Raw genomic sequence first — 25,071 nt, forward strand, 5'->3', positions numbered from 1 at the left:
GGAAAAAAGGAGTTTAAATTTGTACAATACGCTGACGATCTTACCGTGTTTGTGCCTGATATTGAAAATGCTCAACATATCTTTAATTTGCTAGATCAATTTAAAACCTGTTCCGGATTGCAGGTTAACTATAAAAAAACTGAAGCTATGTGGATCGGTTCCTGTCGAAACGATACAGCAGCACCCCTAGGGCTAACATGGGTCAATACCGTTAAAGCACTCGGTATAGTTTTCACATAATTATAATGAAATCGAACAATTGCAGAAAAATTTTTATGATAAACTAAAAGATATTCGGCTGCAGATACGACTGTGGCGTCGCAGGGGCCTCTCGCTGCTTGGCAAAATTACAATTATTAAATCCTTTTTGATTTCAAAAATGATATATGTGTCAAATATAGAACTGAGAAATATATTGCTGTTAAAAACAATACACAGAAAAAATTTCAGGCTAAGTGGTTATTATATAGATGGCACTTATATATAACAAATAATAGTTTACAAATATAATTACCGTATTTATTCGTCTACAAGCCGAGCTTGGCTATAAGCCGAGACCCTAAACTTGTGGGACATGATAGCGGGCAAAAGCTTACAGAAAAAAATCGAAAAAATATCGGCTATAAGCCGAGACCAAGGTTTCTAAACAAAAAGTTACTTGAGCGTTCGTTCAAGAAACCTTTCCTCTCAGGAAACATGTTGAAAGTTATTGTTTAGAATAAAATCACACCTTTTAGAAACAATGAAAAGCTTTTTAATTGATTCTAACTGCACTATAAAGCAGAAAACTTAAAACGAATGCCACCAGACTGATTTTTATCGTCACAAACTACCAACTGCTTACCGAAGCCAATAATCAATCGCTTGCCGTCATCATGCCGAAAGCACGCCGTTCATCGTACAATATGGCTTTCAAGCTTAAAGTTGTTGCAGAAGCGGAAGCAGTCGAGAACAACTCCGAGATTGCGCGAGAGTATGGACTCAGTGAGTCCATGGTCCGTCGTTGGCGCAGAGATCAGGCCAAACTCTTCAACGGTGAGCTGAAGATGTCGGCAAAACGTACAACCATGGGTCGCTTTACCCCAAAGTATCCTGAGCTAGACCAGCAGATATTGGAGTGGTTCACCGAGCAAAGAGATCAAGGTGAATAAATGTTTGACGCTGATTTGTTTTGAAATTGTTTCAAAAGGAGCATTAAATGAAGAATTGATAAAAAACGACAGGCACGCTCACAAGGATGAACGCACGTGAGTTTGTTTTTCAAAGCGTGGGAATTGACACTTCCCATTGGTCGGATTTGCTAATCGTCATAACAAATTAACAATGCTTGTCAGCTCAAAGTAAACAAACTCTCGAGTCGCTTGAATTTTATTCATTTACATGGTTTTTCATTTATTTTCATAGGTTTTGCTGTGAGTGGATTGATGCTACGCCTGAAGGCAAAAGAATTTTCAACTGATCCCGCATTCAAAGCTTCCCTTGGCTGGTATCAGAACTGGAAACGACGACACTCGGTGAGCTTGCGTGCGAAGACAACCCTAGCCCAGCGACTGCCAGAAGACATGGAAGAGAAAATTGTGCAGTTTCACCGCTTCATCATAGCAGCCAGGCAACGAGCTGGGTATCCTTTATCCAGAATCTACAACATGGATGAGACACCGATGCGCTTCGAACTTCCATCAACGCGTTCGCTGGAGTTCACCGGCAGCCGAACGGTTCCCATAAAAACCTGCGGAGCAGAAAAGCGGAGCTTCACTGTCACACTTGCCGTCGCTGCGGATGGAACAAAACTTCCACCCAAGGTCATCTTCAAAGGCGTCCGGTTTCCGAGAGATCTCGTCGTTCCAGATTCCCTCCGTGTTTCTTTCCACAAGAAAGGGTGGATGGATGAGTCAGGTGTGAAGGAGTGGATTCGCCAGTGTTTGCCGCGGACCCCTCGTAATGAACAGTCGCTGTTAGTGTGGGACTCATTCCGAGCTCACTTGACCGATGAAGTGAAAGAAGACCTCAACCGGCGGAAAATTGATGTAGCAGTTATTCCTGGAGGCCTGACCCCTGTTTTACAGCCGTTAGACAAGTGTTTGAACAAGCCGTTCAAGGACAATGTCCGAAGAAAGTACTTGGCCTGGATGATCAGCGGCCCGTTCGAGTACACTCCGGCTGGAAAGAAGAAGGCACCATCGAGAAATCTTGTACTTCGATGGGTGCACGAAGCATGGCGAGAGATTCCGGCGGAGATGGTTACTAAGTCCTTCAAGACCTGTGGAATCTCCAACTCTTTGGATGGAACTGAGGACGACGTCGTGTACACTGAAGAGGTGCAGGAAATCGACGACGATGAAGAAGACAACGAGTTCGACACGGAAAGTGAAGGCGAGAGCGATGGCGAGTAAACTGTTGGTCAGTTGAAAGCTCTTAAACAAACGGCTCCTTTAGGAGCCACCACATATATGAAAGTCAATGACCAACTTCAATTTGTTTTTTCTTATATTTCTGTATGCAGTACTATCTCGGCTTATAGACAAATAAATCTATGTTTCCCATGAATTTGCTGTTTCGGAAAAATTTTGTTTGGAAAAACACTCGGCTATAAGCCGAGGACCCTTCTCTAGTTCAAATTTTCGAGATTTTGGTAAAGTTTTGTGAAAAAATTGCTCGGCTTGTAGACGAATAAATACGGTATAGTAATTGTTTACAAATATAAATGTGATTTATAATTAATAATAGCTCACAAATGTAAATAGAGTATACTGAGAGTCTTGTAAACACTTCTTTATTTTCAAAATGGCAAAAAAATATGTGGGAAAAAAAAATGTTTCACACAGCCACAAAGGAGAGAGAACTGTATCGAGTCAACCTAGAAATTAAAGGAGTTCAGACAAACATACAATGCAATACAATAAAATACAATATTCATTTTGCCATATACACAACATTTACAGCACAAAATGAAAAAAAAAAAATGAAGAAAATTGATGAAAGAAGATAAATGGCAAGAAAACCTAAAAGAAACCATGAGGCTTATAACAAGTCAGGCTTCCTCACTTAATAACTAATCTTATATAAGAATTACAATGTGGACTTATGGTAATTAACTTCGACCGTGCACACCGTACACACACACACACACACACATAGATATTAACCCTTTGACTCCTGTCGTGTTGCCATGGTTTTCGCATAAATTACCTTTTTCCTAGAGCGGTTTTACTTGTTAATTGCGCAGTAGATAAATAAATATTCTTGGCTTCCAAAATTAACTGCATATTAAACTGTAATGATTAAACAAATGTTTTCTGACGTAAAATAATATGGTTACCGATTAATCATTTACCGAAAAACACACTTGAACGCAAATATTGCTAAAATTCACGGCATGTTGATGAAGACCTTTGGCATATCAAATTTCAACCTGGTTATGCAAATTGTCCTTGATTATGCATCTGTCGCTTCTCAAACGAATATGTGAATTGACAAAGACAAAAAAATCAACAAAAAGCTTTTCCAACAAAACTTTTTATTAAAATAAACAATGTATTTGCTATTAGAGGCAAAAAAGTTTCAGTTTTTTTGCGTGCGTGCAAACACGCATGTAAAATTTGAAGACGCTCCGTGTTTGTACAAGGCGATCACTTGCAGTAAATTCGGGCACGTTTGCGATGAAAATTACAGAAGTTACAAAATTCTGGTTCAAATCATCACTTAAACTATTTGTAAAAAGAAAATCAACATCGGAAAACATCATTTACCGTGTTGTCACCATTGTCCTGGTCTTATAAACTCAGTTTGAAGCCCGCGGTTCGGTTTTAACTTTTGAGGCATATTTCGGTAGCGGCGTGGCAATTGAAGAGATCACAACGCGAAACAGCTTTTCACTGTTTTAATTAACGCCTCCAAGTTCTCTTTTTTGACGGTAGATTATTGTTCACGGTTATTCCTTTCCATTGTGAGCTTAAAAAAGACGTACTTGCTTTAAAAGATGAAAAAAACATGTCTTGAAAATTCAAGACCGATTCAGGCGCGGCACCATTTTGTAATTTTGCTCAGCTCCATGCGGTAGGTTCAGAAGGATCCTTTCCCCTACCCCCTAAAATGCCTTAAAATATGCGCAAAAGGCAGATTCTGATTGGTTTATCATTCTACTAGCTATTGTGACCTTTTCAGGACGAAAAAAAACCCAGGAGGGGAGGGAGAACGTATCGAGTTTCACGCGTGGAGCATGCACGAGGGACGGCCGGTTTGGCCGGTGTAGGAGTCAATGGGTTAAGTTAGTTACATTAAAATTTTAAATTACAGCCTTACAAAAGTTAATACCTAGAGAGAAAGAAAAGTAGCAGAGGAGGGAGAACTAGTTATGTCAGAATTTAGCGAATTATAAAATTGTGGACCTTGAAAGTAAATTGAAAACTTCTTGGTGTTCGTTCTGCACAGTGGCAAGCGGAAAGACTGAGCATTCCTAGTATTATAATTATGGATTTGACTATTAAGTAAAAAAAAGTTATTGAATTTGGAAGGGAGTGTAGAGTTCTTGAATGAAAACAAAAAAATACCTGATTGAAACGAATGCATGATATCATGAAATTTTAAGAGTTTAAGTTCCTTAAAAATAGGGCCAGTATGGGCAACATATGTGGAATTGCTTACTATTCTTAACGCACGTTTCTCTACGGTTACAGTTCTTTAGAGGTTTGACTTATAGGTACCAACCCAAGCTAAATTGCAATAATATAAATATGGAAGGATCATAGAATTGTATAAAGTATGAAGGGAGTGAGTAGAGAGAAAAAACCTAGAGTTATGAATAATACCTGTATATTTGGATAATTTGAAAAACATGGAAGTAGACACTGCCATAATCAAGAAACCTTCAAGAGAATCATTGATGGAAATTCTGCGAAGAGTTGACCACAGATAGGAACCGCTAAAGTGAAGCTGTAAACATACACAGGTGAATAAGTCAAGGTGTTAGGAACTGCGAACGTTGTTGTGAAGTATGAGAAGCATGAAGTGGAATTGCAAACACTCATTGGGGCCTAACTTATTGGGAAAGGACTGGTTGAGAGTTCTGAGACTCAACTGGAAGGAGTTCTTCAAGATGCAAGAAAAAAAATCAAAAGTCTTCACTTGGAAGATTGATCAACCAGTACTCGGAAGTGTTTCAGGAAGGAATGAACATTCACTGGCCCAAGGGCAAAGATCCATGTGGAAACAGAGGCAAAACCGAAGTTCTTGAAGGCATTAGACCAGTGCCATACATCATGACAGGAAAGAATTTCTCTCCAACTTGTCAAGTGTGTTGGCTCCATTGCAGGAGTTGCTACATTAAGAGACTGAGACTGGCATTGGGGTTAAGGGCAAATGCACTCATTTCAGATGTCAAAGGAATTCCTGACGTCCCCTAGACTCCTGGTCCATGGACAGCTTCAAGCATCCAGTCACATGTTTCCACGACCCTGTCCACTGCAGAAAGAAATACTCCATAAGCAGCTTTCAGCAGAAAAAATGCCACCTAGTGGTCCTTTAATATTATATGCAAGGTGTCATCGTATATTGCTAGAAATTGTAACATGAAACAATCACAGTGTAAAGCAGTGTCAGTTTATAGTCACGCAGTTTCATCTTGCACTTTTGAGGCAAACTCATGCCTTGTGGCAGGTAGTGTTTTCCAGAGTGTTATTTTGTGATTTACCATGCTATTGTAAATGGCAATCTTGCCATGGCTTTCGCTTCAACTTCAGACCATTTTGCTGCCCAGACAGTCAACAAGAGATGGAAATTTTTGTATGTATTGTCAGTAATTGCAGTAGCCAGCAATTTAATTTATTGAATAACAGCAGACGACTTTCTCTGCTTGAGGATTGACCTTAACAGACACAAATTTGACTTTGGTAAGTTGTACATACCATAAAGCCAAGAAAAATAGACATGGGTCTGTTCTTGCACCATTCATTTTGATTTTCTACACTTGGAAATATGATACACAGATGAATTGACACTACTTGGATAAAATAGTTTATTTCTGGAATTGAGTTGTATTGGTGTGAATTGTCCCAGCTTTGTCTTCTTTGAATTTGCCTATGGAATTTCCGCTCAGGATGTAAATTATGCAAGTTTTATAATATTGAGAACTTCAAAAGAAAGCAATGGAACTTTGCCCATTTTGCTGCCCAGACAGTCAACAAGAGATGGAAATTTTTGTATGTATTGTCAGTAATTGCAGTAGCCAGCAATTTAATTTATTGAATAACAGCAGACGACTTCCTCTGCTTGAGGATTGACCTTAACAGACACAAATTTGACTTTGGTAAGTTGTACATACCATAAAGCCAAGAAAAATAGACATGGGTCTGTTCTTGCACCATTCATTTTGATTTTCTACACTTGGAAATATGATACACAGATGAATTGACACTACTTGGATAAAATAGTTTATTTCTGGAATTGAGTTGTATTGGTGTGAATTGTCCCAGCTTTGTCTTCTTTGAATTTGCCTATGGAATTTCCACTCAGGATATAAATTATGCAAGTTTTATAATATTGAGAACTTCAAAAGAAATGACAAGGAATTAAGAGCTTGTGCCAGTAAGGATTGAGCCAAGTTGGAAATCGACCCAAAATTCAAAATTTTGAAACTCTGTCAGAACAAGATGCCTGCCTTACTCGCATTACGCGTGATGCTGGGGCTGATTCATTTATTCCAACTGTATGCTTCGCCGATTGATAAAACAATCCTTGCTAATGGAATAGTTTAAGTCACGACGATCGCGTTATTTTGTTTTCCTTGTGTTACACGACTTAGACTTTCACCGGAAATTTGTGAAATTCTATTACGATAACGTAAGCTTCTCAATGACCTCTTTTCAGTCTCGCGTCGTGGTCTAAGACTGTCAAACAAAGCACGAATCCTTCGCCATGAACTCATCAATTTCCACCGTTTTAAATGTCGAGTGCTTCTTAGAAGTTATTCTTTCGATTTGCCGCTTCAAAATGGTGAAATTGCTGTTTGAAAACGGCACACTTGAGTCCAGAATATATTATAAACAATATGGCGCCACAATTTAATGCAGTTTTAATGAAGAAATCAAATGATGCGTTGACGGAACACAGGTAAGGGTGAGTGGGTCTCCTCCCTAGCGATATAAGCGACAAGAATGGATTTTGATTGGCCTGCTATTGTTGAAGACAATCAGAACAATACATCCCGAGTAGGAGAGGGGAGAGTTTAATGAATAAATTAATGTACCGATTTGTAGCTACGACGAAGAAAAAAAAAAAAAGAAATCGACCCGTTTTTAGACACGGTATGCCCCCTCAGGGCATCCCGCGTAATAAAGCCTATTACATGCCTGATTCTTTGGCATAATTTGTTTTCTCCCAAACTCGATAATTTTATTTTGGGACGCGTTTAGTTTAAGGGGGTATTTTTTGCTGTGAAAACCGAAAAAATGCAAATTTTGAAAAATCGGTACAAAATTACCAAAACCCCCGTAGCAAATGACACTTAATCCAGTTGATAATGGTAATTTACAGATTTCAGCAATATATATTTTACTGGGATCAACAATGTTTTTGTTCAAGAAAAGTATGTTCAAAGATGGCTCCTTTCTCCCAATACTCGTACAGTGAGGGACTATGCTTCATTTCCCGGGATATTTCTTGAGTAGCAGACAGACTTTGGAAAATTTGTTTGCACGATTTGAAAGGACTTACATTGGTGTAGTTTTTGATACAAAAATTTCCGCGGGTAATCATTATGTATTTGCAGGAGAGCGCCTCAAAAAACTCCAAAAATTCGACTTTTCTCAAGACGCCTTTTTGGACACACGGTCTGAAGGACTGGTTACGAGTTACGAAAGTTTGATAGTTATTTTTGTTCCTTCCCCCCAGGTGGGCCAGGTTATGACAATATTAACACTGTAAATTGAAAATAATCTGCTTTTTTTATCCTTGACGACATTTTTTTTTGTTCTACTAGTGCGATGAGATGAGCCTTATAGATTACACGCGCTGTTAATCCCTACACGGCTGTAGCAAAACCCTACACGCCGTGAAACACACGAGCAACACTTTATGTTTGAAAGTCAAACATTTGAATTTTTACAACTGTTAGGCAAACGTTCCTGCGAAAGTTTGAAAGTGCACGATTCGATTATTTGCAATGGTATCCTCCCCGTATTTTTGATTGAAAGCGTTTTGGAACTTTTAACTGAGAGTAGCACCCTCAGTATATTAAAATACAGAAGAGAAGAAGACTAAAGTGTGGAAGCAAATTCAAGCATGTGTTCACAGCGTATGTCGCATTCAATTCACGAAATGTTAATCGTGAGGGAATAGCCAAATTTAATTGGCTTCTTTAATTAATTTGATTACGGTATGTTGACTCAACATTAGCGGCAAATTTCTAATTTTACCAACACTGAAAAACTTTGGTAATCAACAGAAACAGTTCTGAAAGACCCAGGTAGAAAAACATGTACGAACGCCCTTCAAACTTCAGATGTTTGGCAGCAAAACATGCCATGTTTGCTCCCAATTAGAACATGTTTTTCCGCCACATGTCCACGCTTGGATGAAAACGAAACTTCTCTTGACACATAATTTTTACTTTTGTATGCCTGCCTCATCTTAATCTAGAAGAAAATCTTTTAACGATGCGTAAAAACAGGGACTCTCGAACAAATAAGGTGAGTAATAGTGGCGGTAGGAGTTTGTTTATCTGCAATTTGCATGCGTAGGAAAGTACTCAAGTTTAGTGTTGTAATTCAATTAAAGCATCCGTCACGCTTTATTTGTTACAGGTGTAAACAACTTTTACTTGTTTTAACCTTCCCCGGAAAATACGTTATCTGACACATAATTTTTACTTTTGTATGCCTGCCTCATCTTAATCTAGAAGAAAATCTTTTAACGATGCGTAAAAACAGGGACTCTCAAACAAATAAGGTGAGTAATAGTGGCGGTAGGAGTTTGTTTATCTGCAATTTGCATGCGTAGGAAAGTACTCAAGTTTAGTGTTGTAATTCAATTAAAGCATTCGTCACGCTTTATTCGTTACAGGTGTAAACAACTTTTACTTGTTTTAACCTTCCCCGGAAAATGCGTTATCTGAATTGACTATTTCAAAATATAGTGTTCTTTCACAGTCTTTGTTTTCTTGGAGGATAGTTCAAAATTATTATATTCACTGCCCGTCGATCTTTCAATCAATCGTAAACAAATCTGCTCGAAGCCCCTCCAAACATTTCGTAGTCGCCCCAGAACACGAAGCATGTGAATTGAGTAGCAAAAAGTTTTGTTCGTAAAAGCGCCAAAAATGGATAAATGCGAGATTGGAAAGCTTTCCGGGACGGATTGTGGTTTAGTTAATGTGAAAGGCACAGTGATCACTGAATATCAAACGCTAAGTGATTGTCAGCGCGACATAACAGGGCACTTAGAGATGTTGAAAATGCAAGGGAGACAACATTTCCTCTGAGAAAGAGCTGATTCCACTGAGGGCAGGTAAGGATATTTTCGTGGCCCTCTCTTCTGCATTTTTCCCTGTAGGGTGAACTATCTGCTCACGGCCTTGTTTTCCACATATTAGGAGTATTTGAGGGGAGTGCTGACATGAACTTTTGCGTGTGTCCAAAGCACCGAGATTCCTTTGGTATCAAATGGAGAGGGCGGAAAAAAACTTTGCCAGGTTCCAGAGGGGGTCGCAATGCACCGCTCAAAAAAGCACACTGGTGATCGCACTATCAATAAGAAGCTGTCGGAGGAAATATTCAACAGGACTGCATCACAAATACCTATCGGCTCAGGTATTCAACTGTATAATCGTTATTTGTTTGGAATGTCGCACTAACTACCGTATCCACTAACAAGGCTCTACTTACATGTTGTCATTCTTCCAGCAATCTGTTGGCTGTGCCGCGAAAAGCTGAACACAAGCATTGCGATGCATTAAAAGCAGCCAAAGGAGGTGTGGAAAAATAGTGGACAGAATCATTTTATAGTGAGTCCCTCATGCCTGTAGAGACTGGGTCTTGTTTTAGTTTTTATTCACTATCCATAACACGCATAAAGAAAGAATGCTTAGTACACTAGGCTGTGCCACAGGCCTTACATGTACTTGTGATTCGCAATTGAGCGTTGTGGGCTTCCTGTGGCGACGCGCAACCGTAACAGTCGCTTGCTAGTAGGAAGAGGGAACGCACAAGGGAATGTGAGGCGAGAAGAGGAGTCACGCGTAAGGATTTTGTAGAGTCCTCTTTTCAACCCACAATCCCTGGTACTCTCCTTCTTTCTACTACCAAGCGACTGGACATTTATCTGGGGGGCACAGTGGGAGTGCTATGGAGCAGAGAAAAGAGAAAATGCTTATCGCTTCGGCCATTTGTATGAAATAAAAGTTGCTCGGACCCTGTCTAAGAGACCTCCACTGGAATTTCCGTTTTCTTCTTCCACTTCACTGGAGTTTCCAGCATTCAAACAGATCGCCTCCTCTTGAAAAAAATAAAAAGTCAGCAAAACCCAACACCCCTAGTCCCTAGTCTCCTGGCGCGTTTCAGTTTCTGCACAGGATGAGCGGTTAGCCAATCATTTATTTGAAAGAAAATAATGCACGTACATGTATAGCATTTCAAATAAAAGAGGCAGGAAAGGTGATTGAATTGCACCTGAGAAGGGGCCACAAAATAGCACCCAACCTTCCGTACATTAACTGAAGGAAATGCAGAAATTCAAACGTGTAGATGGTTCCCCTGACGACACAGAAATCGGTGTTATGCTATGGTCTGCTAGCATTTGAGTGGTAAATTACGTTATATTTTCATTTTTTAACGTAGGTAATTGAGAGCGTTTCTGCGGCCAGTGAAGCCAACGTCCTAGGAGATGATCAAGAAGAGAGTATGGAAGTGCTTTCACCGGACCTAGAGAGGTTGGCCATTATTAATAATAGTTCTCTGTACCAGCCTTCCTCGTCCCAGGAGGAGACGCAGTCAACGACCGATAAGAGTATCAGCCAAGCCACGTGTACACAATACCCCAAACCTCCAGATAACACTGACAAAGGCAAAGTCGCAGCATTGCAATGGTTCCTGGATAAGTGCAGTATTGGGCCTCTCGGCTCTTTTATGAAGCCTCCTTGGAGTGATGCCACCTCGAAAACGCATGACTGCCACACCCGTAAAGCAGGTGAAATCATCGCGGAAGTCCTAAGAACCGTACCGCTGCAGACCGCTCCAGAATTGTGGGAGGCAGTGAGAAGAAAGGACGAAGTTACCCAGCTCCTTGAGTCTGCCGGTCCTGGCAGTGATCTACTGTTAGCTGTGGTGGAGTCTTACAACAAGTGGACACCTCCGAGATGAGGCACCAATTACTCAGTCTTGTGGCAGGTAAAGTGACCTACGCAGCACTGGCAGCGCACATACCTCGACTGACAAGATATGAGTTCACTGCGGCAAGACGATACATGCTTGAGGTCGGCGCTGGGCTCCCTGTACAGCCGGCGGCCAAACAGACTAGAGAAAAAGTCGACTCTGCCAAGTTAGACCACTTCCTCGACTTTATCACGTCTTCTAATATTGTGCAGGACCTCCCATTTGGTAGAAAAACCCTGACATTAAGTAGCGGCATGAAGATCGACATTCCCAATGTAATAAGAACAGTGTTGCCATCTCGCCTGATCAAACAATATAACCAGTATTGCAGCGAAGAGGGTTACTCTCCACTATCAACCCATACTCCGTTTAGAATCTTGTCTGGAGCATGCGTGGCGTCAGTTAGAAAGAGTTTACAGGGGCTAGACAGCTACACGGCAGAGGGGGGACGCGGTTTTGATGATCTGTTATCGATCCTGAACACCTTAGTGCAGTATGGGGCCAACAAGGCTGTAATTGTTGAACTCAAGGACAACTTGAAATACCTCAAACAATACATCAAAAGTGATTACAAGGTAAAGGAATAGTGCCTATATAGATACAGTCTGTTCATCGTGGAGAGGTGTAACAGCATAATTGTCTGGTTACAGATCCATTGCTCTATGGCTAGTACTATTCCTGACCCCTGCAGAGTGTAAAGGAGTGGTATCGCCGACACTGCAGTCACCAACACAATCAACTTTGTGAGAGCTGTGAGACCTTGAAAACGGTATGTAAACGATAATACTTGGACCCGGCCTACTAGGCAAAACAATCCTATCTAATTATATTCTTTATTTGCTTTAGTCTTTAGACTCAGTTGTGTCCTTGATCCAGTCTACCAATCTCCCGCAGGACCTTCAGGACGACCTTCAATTTACGGTGAGAACTGCATGTGACGGAATCCCCTCCTGAACAACTCATCGGCTGCGCATGGTTCACCAGGATACAGCCCAGACATATATTATCGATAGCATCCAGGAAGACGCCGTGCTGATCACACAGGATTTCGCCATGAAGTTCTTACCCGCCCAGTACAGAGAAACGCAGGCTGAGTTCTTTGGAAAGAGAGGTATCTCCTGGCACTTGACAGTGTGTCAGAGCAAACAGGGAGGAGAGCTGGTCGCACAAACTTTTGTGCACATAATTGAGTCTGGTCTACAGGACAGTCACACAGTAGTGACCGTGATGGAGCATGTACTGAAGACCTTGAAGCATGAACACCCTGAGTTAACGAGAGTGGTATACCGCCAAGACAACGCAGGATGCTACCTCTGCGCAACCACCATACTAGCGTGCAAAATACTGAGAGAGAACCAATATGGATCTCTGCCGGATCGATTTCTGCGACCCTCAGGGTGGTAAGGGTGCGTGTGATAGGAAAGCAGCGCAGATCAAGACGCATGTGAAGCAATACATTAACCAAGGCCACTCCGTCTGACCTTAAGAAGGCTATCGAGTCCGAAGAAGGTATTCCTGGTGTTCGAGTTACAGTTGTACCTGTTCCCAAGACCACCGTGAACACAAAGAGCATCACGTGGGAGGGCATCAGTAGTTTGTCCAACTTTGAGATCACGACAGCGGGTGTTAAGGCCTTCAGGGCGTATGGTGTTGGCGCAGGGAATTTCCGATCCTGGACGTCATTTGCAGGTAGGCATGCATCATCCAACCAAAAGTTACTACAGGAAAATTTCTTGCGTTTGAATAAAATAGATCCCAGTCCGCCATACACTGTTTTCATAGCACTTTGCCTAAATGGGATAGCGAAACTAAACAATAATGCTGTGCAGATTACAAATAAATTAGTCTGTACCACTATATCATATGCTCTTTTTTATTCTGCTCTCTCCCCCTCTCTCTGTTTACAGGAATACCACACAATCACCAATTTGAATGGATTGCTACGGAGCCAGGGAAAGGAAAGTCTGTGTCAGTGAAACACAGACAGCCAAAGTCGGCGCCATCCCATACAGATAGCTCACCCGAGGAGGGTTCTGCCATCGAAGTGACCCAACAAGCAGATACCCACCAGACTGAAAGCCTTATGTTTCCATGCCCAGAAGACTGATGCACCAAGTCCTACATGACGCATGGACGTCTGGAGCAGCACCTCATGTATGGTAAACACGAATTCCGTTGGGTCGAGAGTCTCTCCCTACTTGACAGAGCGAAGGTCAGTTACGCAGAACGTCTTGAGGCTGGAGGTAGCCACTCCGAAGCGAAGATAACGGATACAGAAATATACTGAGGCTCACCTTGTCCGCCAGAGAGATGGGCTGGTCGGGAGTCCTCTATACCACGCCGCCGGTTTAATTCCAGGCAAAAGAGGTACTTGGAGGGAAAGTTTCAACACGGCGAGTCCACGGGGGTCAAGGCCAACCCAGATGACGTCTCGAAGGAGATGAGATGCCTGAGAGACGAAAAGGGGAAGCGAATCTTCACCGTGGAGGAGTTCCTGCGTCCCCAGCAAATATCCTTATTCTTCTCTAGAATGGCATGTAAGAGAAAAGATGGCACCGACTCCGATGACGAGGCTGAAGAATTTGCGAGGCAGCAGGCGGCCGTACACTCGGATGTGATCGAAGCGCTACAGCAGGAAATCATTCACCCCTTGTCGTTCTCTAGAAAGAACCTGTACCTGATGACAGCGTCAGAAATAAAAAGCCTCAAGATGACCCAGATGCGCTCCATGGCTAGTCACTTTTCCATTAAGGTTAAGGGACAAAAGAAGGAGCAATATTCTGATGCCATAATTGAGTTTTTGAATAAGTGCTCTTGTAAGGACCATGGTTGCAGCGCTAGGTTGATACTTAGGATGCGTGGCAGCATTCAACCCTACTCTCTTCCCAAAAAAGAAATCGCTTTGTTATTTACGTCACCAGTTATTCTCCAGTACTTTCTCCCCCCAAAACGATATAATCCGATGGCATGTAACAAGAACAGATTTTGTAGTCTGACAATCCAAGGTGGAATGTTTACCTATAATAGGAAGGTTTTCTGTGCAAGAGGATTTATAATGAGGTAGAGAGTTCTAAGTTGACAGATAATTGGAATAACAAATCCGTTAAAAAAAGCAATGACCCGAGCATCAATCGTCCGGTATTACAACAATTTACTTGTATGGCTCATTGCGTCAAAATGATCAAAATATCTGTAACAAGTCGGCGACAGCGTCTAAAAATAATAAACAAGGCACATATTTTTCAATTTATTTAGTACCTTTATTGCCATAGCTGGAAATTTCGTAACTCATAACCAGTCCTACAGACCGTGTCTCCCAAAAGGCGTCTCAAGAAAAGTCGAATTTTTGGAATTTTTGAGGCGCTCTCCTGCAAATACATAATGATTACCCGCGGAAGTTTTTGTATCAAAAACTACACCAATATAAGTCCTTTCAAAATTAATCATACAAACAAATTTTCTGCCACTCAAGAAATATCCCGGGAAATGAAGCATAGTCCCTCACTGTACAAGTATTGGTAGAAAGGAGCCATCTTTGAACATACTTTTCTTGAACAAAAACATTGTTGATCCCAGTAAAATATATATTGCTGAAATCTGTAAATTACCATTATCAGCTGGATTAAGTGTCATTTGCTACGGGGGTTTTGGTAATTTTGTACCGATTTTTCAAAATTTGCATTTTTTCAATTTTCACAGCAAAAAATACCCCCTTAAACTAAACGCGTCCCAAAATAAAATTATCGAGTTTGGGAGAATACAAATTATGCTAAAGAATCAGGCATGTAATAGGCTTTATTCTGACAAAGTTTCAAAATTTTGAATTTTGGGTCGATTTCCAACTTTGCTCGATCCTTACTGGCAGAAACTAATAAATAAAACAGAAGTATAACAAGATAAATGCATATAACACTATTTAAGGTGGCTGGTACCAGTTTTAAGCTTTTTGACAGTTTGTTACTTTGAAGGCATATAACAAAAAGAGAGACAAAGGCCATCGTAACACTTTTGTAGAATTGAATTATATAATTTATAGTTGACAAAAAATAAGTGTTATTTCCTCATTAGCGGTTTCCAAGACAATGTTTGCAAAGGATTCTTCAGACCTACTTTTTAACATGTGACACTAATAATTAAATTATTAACCTGGTGGCCCCCTGTTTTCTTTTAGTAATCGCTTTTAGAATGTACGCGATGACGTAAGAGTTTAGCAGAGTGCTAAGCCTCTGGGAGAGATCCCAAAAGAAAAAAAAGTGTTGTGTTCTTGTAGCCATCTTGATGATATGTGAGCCTTTAGTCAATCTATGGAAACTTGTGCAATCCTTGTGAATTGGACCCTTTGGAGTGTTGAAACCTTTAGAAATCGAGGCTGACATTCCTTGGAATAAAATACAGTTCATATTCGTCTACATGGTCCATTGTAAGCCGGATAAAAGTGGATGCTACGTACCAGTTGTGAGTGAAGTTATGTTGTGTTATGGCCGAAGATATCGTCAGAAAGCGACGGCAACGTGCAGGGCACAGGTCAAGTGCGAAACATATTATTTCATCTGTTATTGATGTCCTTGGAGGAGGAGACATTTCTTAAGTGCGGGAACACGAAATCAAGCTGAAACAACAAAGGGACAGCCTACTCCAGAAACTCAATACCGTTCGACAACTTGATGCAGAAATACTTGACCTTGCGGTCAAAGAAGAAATCGAAGGTGAAATTGAGCTAGCAGATTTGTTGGAGGAAAATGTCCAGTTGGCTATTGCTAACATAGAAAACGCCCTGTCGCCGAAGGTCGTGTGTTCAAATGTAAATACCGAAACGAACATGTCGGAAAGCACGTCAGCAAATGAAGTTCAAATCGGGAGTAATTCTTCGCCGCCTTTAGCTTCAATGTCGAATTCCTCTTAATCTGTGCGGAGAAATACTCAAGTTAAATTGCCAAAGCTGGAGTTAAAGAAGTTTGACGGCGATCACAGTAAGTGGATTTCTTTCTGGGATAGTTTTGAAGCCTCAGTTCATAAAAATGAGAGTTTAACTGCCATTGACAAATTCAACTATCTAAACTCGCTGCTCGAAAGGTCAGCAGCAGAGGCCATTTCTGGGTTAAGTCTTGGGGCATCGAACTATAAGGAAGCAATAGACATTTTGAAAGCAAGATTTGGCAATAAGAAGCAAATAATTAATTGTCACATAGAAATTTTGTTGAATCTTAAATCTGTCACATCTCGCTATCATGTAAGAAGCCTCCGTCAGCTGCATGACATTGTTGAATCTAATGTGAGAAGCTTTAAGTCATCAGGAGTTTCACCTGAATCGTATGGGAGTTTGCTATCGTCCATCTTGATGAACAAGCTACCTCAGGAATTTCTTCGTTATTACGAGAGAAATGGGAGATGATGACTGGTGATTAAATCAGCTGCTTGATATTTTTAAGAGGGAACTTGAGGCAAGAGAAAAGGCTGGAGGGTCTAAAGTGAACAGTCCCACAGTACAGATTATACTCAGCTTGTACCTCGATCCGTCACTTGTATACTGCAGCTGACGATATAGATCGCTTTCTTTGCCTCTTGACATGCTATCATTGCTATCATCTCTTTGTTGTAACAGCTCCGGAACCCTCAATACGCTAAAAGTAACCGTTCATGAACGCTTCACAGCCGACGCCATCTTGAATCAAAACAACAATGATGAAGAAAATACGTAGTGTAGGCCACTTTCAAGTGTTTTACAATTTCTAATATTGTGGGATTTAACGCAAACTTTCGCAAATGTTTCCGTCATCACTGTTCAAGTGCGGATATTTACAGGTCTGGACAGAAATGAGTTAAAAGTACTCATTAAGACTTCCCGAGGTACTTTTCTCCATTAATTCCAGAGTCGTATTACTATTCATTCGTCTTGCATCCGCCCTCTAACATTTGACACATTGTTTGGTCATATATGATGGCCTTTGGACTATCGCTACATGAAAAAAAATAAAAATACAAATAAAAAGAATGTGACCCAGGACTTAACTCGGTCCCTCATGGCCCAAGTAAACAGCAGCAAACAAATACTACAAGATGATTGTTGTTGTTATTTTGGATGGATTAATTTTGTGGCACATTTGTTATCATCTGTAGGGAGAATGAAGACCCAAACCGGCAGTTTCAACAACTTTACTTAGAGAGTTCAAAGAGGTAGAGGAAATTAAAAATGATCCACTCTGCACAGAGAGGCGAATTTTCGGTAAGTTCTTGTGATCATGCCTTAGTCAATGTACTCATTACATGTATATTCAAACAAGGAGGTGCATGTCTGTGTGTATTTAAGGTACTGAATTTTCAATAAATGCAGTCCAAGGCATTTATCTTCTCAGATGATATACCATCAGTGGTCACACTATCACTTTTACCAAACAGGAAATAGACCTTTGTCACTCCGTCTGTAGCCATGTTGAGTCTCAGAAGAACAAAAAGGATTTTTGCACAACAAGCCTCAATTTTGAAGGTCTTGTGGTGTAAATTTGCATAACTTTGTCAACTTCTTGCTTCTAGTTTGGAGAGTGAAAATGGTGGTATAAAAAAAATTGTGCATAGGCTCTGTCCCTTTTCTTTCTTGCCCCCAGATCAAGCTCTGCTTGTGGTTTCTCTTCACCCTATAACCCACTTGGGAGCCTGTTCACACTGACAGGCTAGAGTAAAGTATATATCAGACTGCTGAAAAAGCAGGTTTTTTTTCATATTTCATCATTTTCCTATCTTTTTTCTTTTGAGAAAGCCTACTTTACCAAAGGTATTCTTTTGGAAATAAATAAAGCCCCAGTGTACCCACATGAACCAAGAACTGTCACAACTTTCATTATTATATTGATCATGTGCACAGGTCTTGGGTAAAGTGCATTGTAAGATGATATGGTTTGTAAACCTTCAGTCCTGAGGATACAAAAATAGATGAAACAGAAAAGTTATGGGAACAAAAACGAGAAAAGTTATTGTTCTCTTGAAACAAACTGACAACTAATTCAGTGTGTTATGTTTTCAGATACTATTTCTCAGAACTATGCCCCTAGCAAGAAAACAAAGAGGCAAGAAGAAAATGGCACTTACAAATGAAAAATATTAACAAGAGCAGAAGAGAAGGCAAAAGATGAAAAGGGTGAGCATTATATCACTAATAAAATGACATGATAGCATGTAAGTCTCAGAATATATCATTACTGTACAGTTGAATGATATGAACCATGAACGATAACACCCAACAGCTTTTGAGGAAACTTTTGAACCACATGACTGTATGAGTTTATTTGCAATTCTTCTTGCTAGAAAATACAAGCACATGAAGATTTTAAGGCTTAAAACTTGAATTTCCAGAAATCCTAGCTAGCCTTACAGTATATCACTCTTGACACTTCATTTTTCCCATGGAAAGCAAAGGGAATTAGTTTTCTTGTGATATAAAAGTTCCAGGTGATGTTTCACCAATTGAAAGAAAATGCCAGGTTCTCATCCATTTACTAAATCCAGTTTACCGTATTACAGCTTTCCGTAAAAGAACCAGTGGGTTACAGCTCTGTTACAATTGAAAGTCTCATGGCATCACAATGATGCTACATGTACATGTATGTATGCTGAAGTGCATTTGGTGTCCATTTTTGAATATGTATAATCATTTTTTCCTCAAATTAAAAACAGTTACTTGCTCTTAATAACTAATTTCTATCTGTCAATTCTGTCAATTTCAAAACTGGAAAAAAGACTGAAAGTTGTCAACAAAGAAGAGAAAGAGGAGGAAATATTTGGATCCCTCCACATCAGCCTTGTCTCCTCTGATGAGTCAGTAGATGAAGGGGATGCCTTGGCCACCAGGCCTTAAACCTGGAGAGTGGAAGAAGTGTCAGACTTCTTTAAGACACTGAATGAAAGGTGGAAGGGAGCAATGACACCACAACAAAAGTGTCAATCAGTAAGCTGGAGAAATGACCTTCCAAGTCTTCTGAGCCCAAATGGAGTTCCCCAGCAGTTAGTTTGGGCTGTACCATCTTTGTAGATCACTCAGCCATAGTTTGGGGGGCAGTATTGTTATAGAGGGTTTCATGCAAAAGGTATGCAAGCTGCTTGATATCAGCACTTTTCTGAATATATACAAGAATGAGTAGAAAGATTTTTTATTAAACAAAGTCTTTGAAGTCCTTGAAACTGAGTCTTACAGTTAAAATGGAATCAATCACGCTCATAGCTTTTTGCATTTTTACCCTTCAAATAATAAAAAAAAATTTCTCATAGACTGCCTCCTTTTTGGATATCAAGACATTCAATACTAGAGTTATAGTATTTTTTTTCATTTCAGTGTTTTTGCCTTGATAATCTTTTACATTGTATGTTGTACTAAGAAACTATAGCTACATACCCTGTACATGTTGTTCAAGAGACAGTTGCTCTCCAAAATACTTCATTCAAGATAAAAAAAAAAATTAGTGGACAACAGTCAAAGAACGGCAGCTTTTCCTTACTACTTGCTCATACATGTGATTGATTGCGTTGAAATGCACATGTAATCCTACTCAATTTAATGACATCTTTCAATTCACAACTTTTTGTGTTGAATGAAACTTTTGGGTGCTTGGGAGAGGTAGCTTGACTGCAAGGTTAAGTTTGTACAGGGTGACAATGAATCAAGGTTTGTGATAATTTTACCAGCTTACAATCTAATAGGTTATGGTAAATAAGTGTTAATTAGCTTCTTATTTGCTAGTAGGGAAAACTGAGAACTGACTGTAGTAATAATGGTGGGTCCTTTTTTCTAAGCTTTGTTTTTGAATTCTCATTGCATTATATAGAATTCTGAGTGCTCTTTTGGACAAACTGACACCACATCTAGTTTAGTAGGGTTAGATGAAAGAGCAGTGTTATTTAATTTCATAGACATTGTTTGTTGGAGTGGAAGATGAAAGTAACTATAACTCTAGGAACTTATTTCGTTTGAGGCTCATACCCTGTATTTGATTTTAGTCTTGTAATACTTCAACACCAGTGTAGATTTAACCCTTTGACCCCTGAAGACGCCTATAGGCGCGCTTTCATATATAGTGTACATTTTGGTCTAAAAAAAGGGCCCAACGGCACTTCTAGGCCCCAGGCCTCCTCCACTGTTGCAAGAAACAACGTGATTCAAAATGGCGTCTATTTGAGCTATATTTCTCTAGTTTTCAGGGTGAAATTTTCAATTTTTTTCAAAGCATTGTTTACAGATGTCATCTGGTGACTTAAAAAAGGCATCCTTGTACTCAGACATGGAGGAAATTCATCGAATTGTGATGGAAAGACCCGACATTAGCAATGTTTCGTAGGAGTACAGTTTCGAGTACGAAACCGCCGATTATTCTTCCCCAGAAGAGACCGAAAATGTGAATATTGTCGAAGCATCAAGAGAGCAGCTTCTCATGCACGTGCAAATCGTGATGGACAAACATCGAGATGGAAACCAGCTCGGCAACAACGCTGAATCAGAGCGGTTTGGATTTTTTATACAATACGGAATAACCACAATTTTCAGGCCCCTACCATGGACAGACTCATGCTTTTGAGGTTGATATCAGTCCGACTATATTTTTTGACAAGCTGTTTTCAGGTGAAGTGTGATCCAAGAATGAAAACGATTGCTGATTGTTGTAGCTTATATAGTATTCAAGTGATATACTGATAGTTGGACATCAGTAGCTTACATGAAGAGTAATAAACTTGGACCCATGACAGCAAATGTGACTTTTTTTTCTTTTTTGGCGGACATTTTGAATGACTAACCAGACTAGTTAATAATTAACAACATAATGTTTACATTTTCAAAATGCTCATCTCATCTACTTTCTAGAAATATATGGTTATGTATGGTTTGGGTGAAAACTTAAGCTTTTATTAGCCATTTTCTCTGTCCATGTCAATTTTTAGCAAAACTTAGTAAAAAATTCAGGGGTCAAAGGGTTAAATAAAGATATTCTTGGAATTTAGAGTTGTTTTCTTTCATCCTAGCATTTAGCACCGGAGAGGGAAGTCTTTATAACGTAGTCCGCTGTTTCCCTTAGATCATCTCAAATGAACAGTTAGCAAAAACTATGGAACCATAGATTGCGTCAAATAATCTTGAGTTGGGGTGGGGTAATGGTGAAGCAGGAAAACCCTCAGAATTCACCCGAATTCACTACCTTAGAAAATGTCAGAAAACGACAGAAAAATGCCTTGCAAATATCAAAATACAAACTAATTACCATCCGTTAACCCGACAACGAATGCTGGAAAACAAGTGGTTTCTTGAATTCACTGTTCCAGAAAATACAAGAAAACGCAAGAAAAACGCTGGATACAGACAATTTTCTGTGCATTAAGGTGACTCGACCCAGTTATTTTTTGGCGGTACCATCCTACTTTGAAGCTCTCTGGTATCCCCACTTTTACTTTTATCGTAAGTCTTACACAAAGAATGGATAACATAAAGATCAATCTACAATATAGCAAAAAAAAATTTGGCGATCCGAGTAAATGACACGTGGTTATAGTGCCACGCCCCTTTGAGGTCTGAGTTGAAATTCTGCTGTTGACAGCTTTTTTTCATGAAAATCTCTCGGCTACACATAGTGCGCATTAGTGCCTTGCGTTGAACAGAGTTTCACCAAAATCGCAAAGACCCAATTCGAGAAATTCAGCACCTTCCAAATTTAATTCATAATTTATGTAATAATGATAAGCAAACCTTACACAATTATATCTAACAAACTATGAGATTTATTCCTTTATTTTGGGGACCTTTATAACAGATGGGTCCTTGCAAGTCAGCAAAGAGCTTTAAGGTCTGGTAAATGCGTGCGATTTCGAGTAACGCAAACATATATAAATTATAGTTTTAGCTAGTTTGAGTTTGAAGATCTGCCTAAACAAAACAGTATTTCTCACATCAGAACTGCATTGTATCACCTTGCGTCAAATGGACTGGCTGAGAGGGCCCGCCAAACATCCAAGGAGGGATTGAAGAAGATGAATAGAGGCAAGGAACCCACGATTCCTAACTTGTTACAGAATCACCCTTCAGACTTCAACAGGAGTGTCACCAGCAGAATTACTCCTAGGAAGGAAATCTAGATCGATACTAGACCTTACAGTCTGCCCAGAAATTGGAAGAAAAGTATGTCAAAGCCAGGCTTCTCAGAAACAGGCACATGACTGGCATGCTAAAAAAACACATCACGCTGGAAGGAGAAACAGTTTACGCAAGCAACTTCAGAAGAGGAGTTTTGAAACAGTTAACTAGTCCAACTTCGCTTGTAGTTCAACTGGAAGATGGACATCTGTTGAGAGGACACCAAGACCATCTTATACAGTGGTCTAGTGTTCCCCAATCATCTATTGCTAATCACAAGGAGGTCCCAACTGACCTGATTCCAGCATCTGTAGAAGCTGAAAAGCCAGAATTGTAACTGGAAGAAACCATCACCACTAGTCAAGGTACCCCAAAAGCATCAATTGAGACTGTGCAGTCTGCTCCCCAAGGTGTTCCAGGAAACCACTACGCTACCAGGAACAGACAGACCCTTGATATTTGGCTGATTTTGTTACTAAGTGATTTGTTAGGTTATTAGAACTGAGACACTAATAAGAACTGCAAGCTAAGTTTGAAGTTGATTTATTGCGATAGTTTTCATGACTTAAGGACGTTCGCGCGAAAAAGTCCTGCCCCACAGATTTTTTTCATACTTTAGGTATGGTCTGCTAATAATTTATTGATGTCAGAAATGCAAAAAAAATGGGGGGTCACCGACTTCGTTTCAGAGATATAGCCCTGGAAAAATACCCTGATTTTGAAAAGTTGGGCCTTCGTAACTCAAAATGATCTCCATAGTTTTAAGTTTAAAATATACAAGATGACTAACTGGAGACAAACTATTTTAGTCAAATTTTATCTAAGCGTATATGTTTCGTAAATTAGTCCAACTGGTGTCAACCTTGTAATTAAATGTAGCCCCTAAAGAGGACATTCGCGATCGTCACACAAACAAAAAAGAGTGCAATTCGATGACGCGTGGACAAAAAAATAGAAAATATTCAAACTTCTGCCCCATAGCTTTTTTTCATTTTTCCCTAAAACGTAGACAATTGATAGAGAAAGTGATCAATTGAAAAAAAAGTGGGGGTCACCAGACGTCTAAGAGAGTTATAATCTACACAAAGTAGTCGCTGTGATGACAGATTCCAAAGTCACGTTTTTGCGTGACAGGTCAGAGAAGCACTGGAACCTAAACAGGGATATCTATCCCATCATGCACAGCTCACAATGGTTGCTCGAGCCAATGTTTTCGTTCGAGTGTGCTGTCAAAACTCTGATCGTTTAAGTTGTTTATTGTTATTCTACCTTCAAAACTTATACAGCTGTTTAGCCAATGCCATGAAAATGCATCTATAGCCGATAGCGAGGCGAAAATGTGAGAAGTAAGCTTATTTATTTACCTAGAATGTCAATGGGTATGTGGAGATTGATTGTACACGGGATTGGTGATCAATAAAATTGTTCTCTTGTAAGGTAAGACTTTCTCGTTTACCATCAAAACTTAAAAAAGCTTAAAGGTAACTTCGTTTGATGAATAGACTACATAAAGTATTGCATTTCAATTATTTTGTTATATCAAGAGTCAAGTAAATATATAAATCTTTTGCCGGGCGCGAAATATACCCGCAGGACCGTATCAACGCCTTTTCTTGGACTTTTTGTTGCAACCTTAACCCGTCTAATCGTTTCATGTCGAGTTTTCGTTTTCAAAACTGTGCAACAGAAATGAATTTTCCCCTTTTCCCTCTTTTTAATGCTGCCACATCGGCCGACATGTGTGTTTACCTCCGTGTATTGCCATGAATTGCGCGTGACATTGCGTGGCGTGTGCGTTACCTGCGCACTAAAGATGCGCATAAACAATTAGCGCGAACGTCCTTAAAGGGGGATTGTGGAATGTTGAGCTGTGTAACCGCTCCTCTAGTAGTTTTCCAACAGATCAAATCAGGGGGAAAAGGTTGTCTGCTGTTAGAATTAAAAGGAGTTGTGTTCTCAAACTTTACCTGGTTTAAATGGCCCAGAATATCACACAATGCATTGTATTTATTGCATCAGGTCTTCATTCAGACTGATGCATAGTTTTGGAGACTTCATTCAAATGTTTGAAATCACTGGCCACTCAAGACATAGATGAACTGTTAGTAATTCTTACTTAAGTATTTCTCAGCCAATGAAATAAATGTCCACATTGCAGTAATATTCTGGAAGGCTAAGGCATTCAACAATCAACATATAGACCACAAAAATGGTCAATAGGCTATTAAGTTCAACATGAAGATAACATTCTTACCACTGGGTCCAAACTCAGCTTGCTGTCAATCTCAGATGCTTCAGATGTCTTTTCTGACCTGCTCTTTAAATCCAATCTTTTGAAAATGTGGTAATCCTCAAACAACTGAGTACAAATCAATCAAATATAGTTTTAAATTAGCAAACTGCAAGGTATATGTTTTCATGTGGTATTCTAAAGCCACTTCATTACTGGTCCCTGAGAAATATATTTAAATTTGTATTACATCTTGCTCTTCCGGGTAGCAATCTTATGCAAACAAACTTATGATCAAATTCACCCATGTGATGTGAGGATCAAATTTCAGCATTTTGTAATTTGCAAATTTTTACCTTCAGGTTTGATGTTCA

At 39.9% G+C, this 25,071-nt stretch overlaps 1 protein-coding gene and 1 pseudogene across 1 annotated transcript in view; one reads left to right on the forward strand and one right to left on the reverse strand.

The window, feature by feature from the left end:
* The window catches only part of LOC146453715 (furin-like), a 128,904-nt gene that overhangs the window by 101,379 nt on the left and 2,454 nt on the right, over positions 1-25,071 (reverse strand). The window contains exon 2 of the mRNA XM_085096281.1: positions 24,722-24,826. Within this exon, the coding sequence (XP_084952407.1) occupies positions 24,722-24,826 (105 nt within the window). The remainder of the gene's footprint in view (positions 1-24,721; positions 24,827-25,071) is intronic.
* LOC146453716 (uncharacterized) lies at positions 11,118-13,339 on the forward strand (annotated as a pseudogene).

The sequence above is a fragment of the Pavona decussata genome, unplaced genomic scaffold, assembly GCF_977016875.1.
Source record: "Pavona decussata unplaced genomic scaffold, jaPavDecu1.1 SCAFFOLD_324, whole genome shotgun sequence".
Taxonomy (NCBI): Eukaryota; Metazoa; Cnidaria; class Anthozoa; order Scleractinia; family Agariciidae; genus Pavona; species Pavona decussata.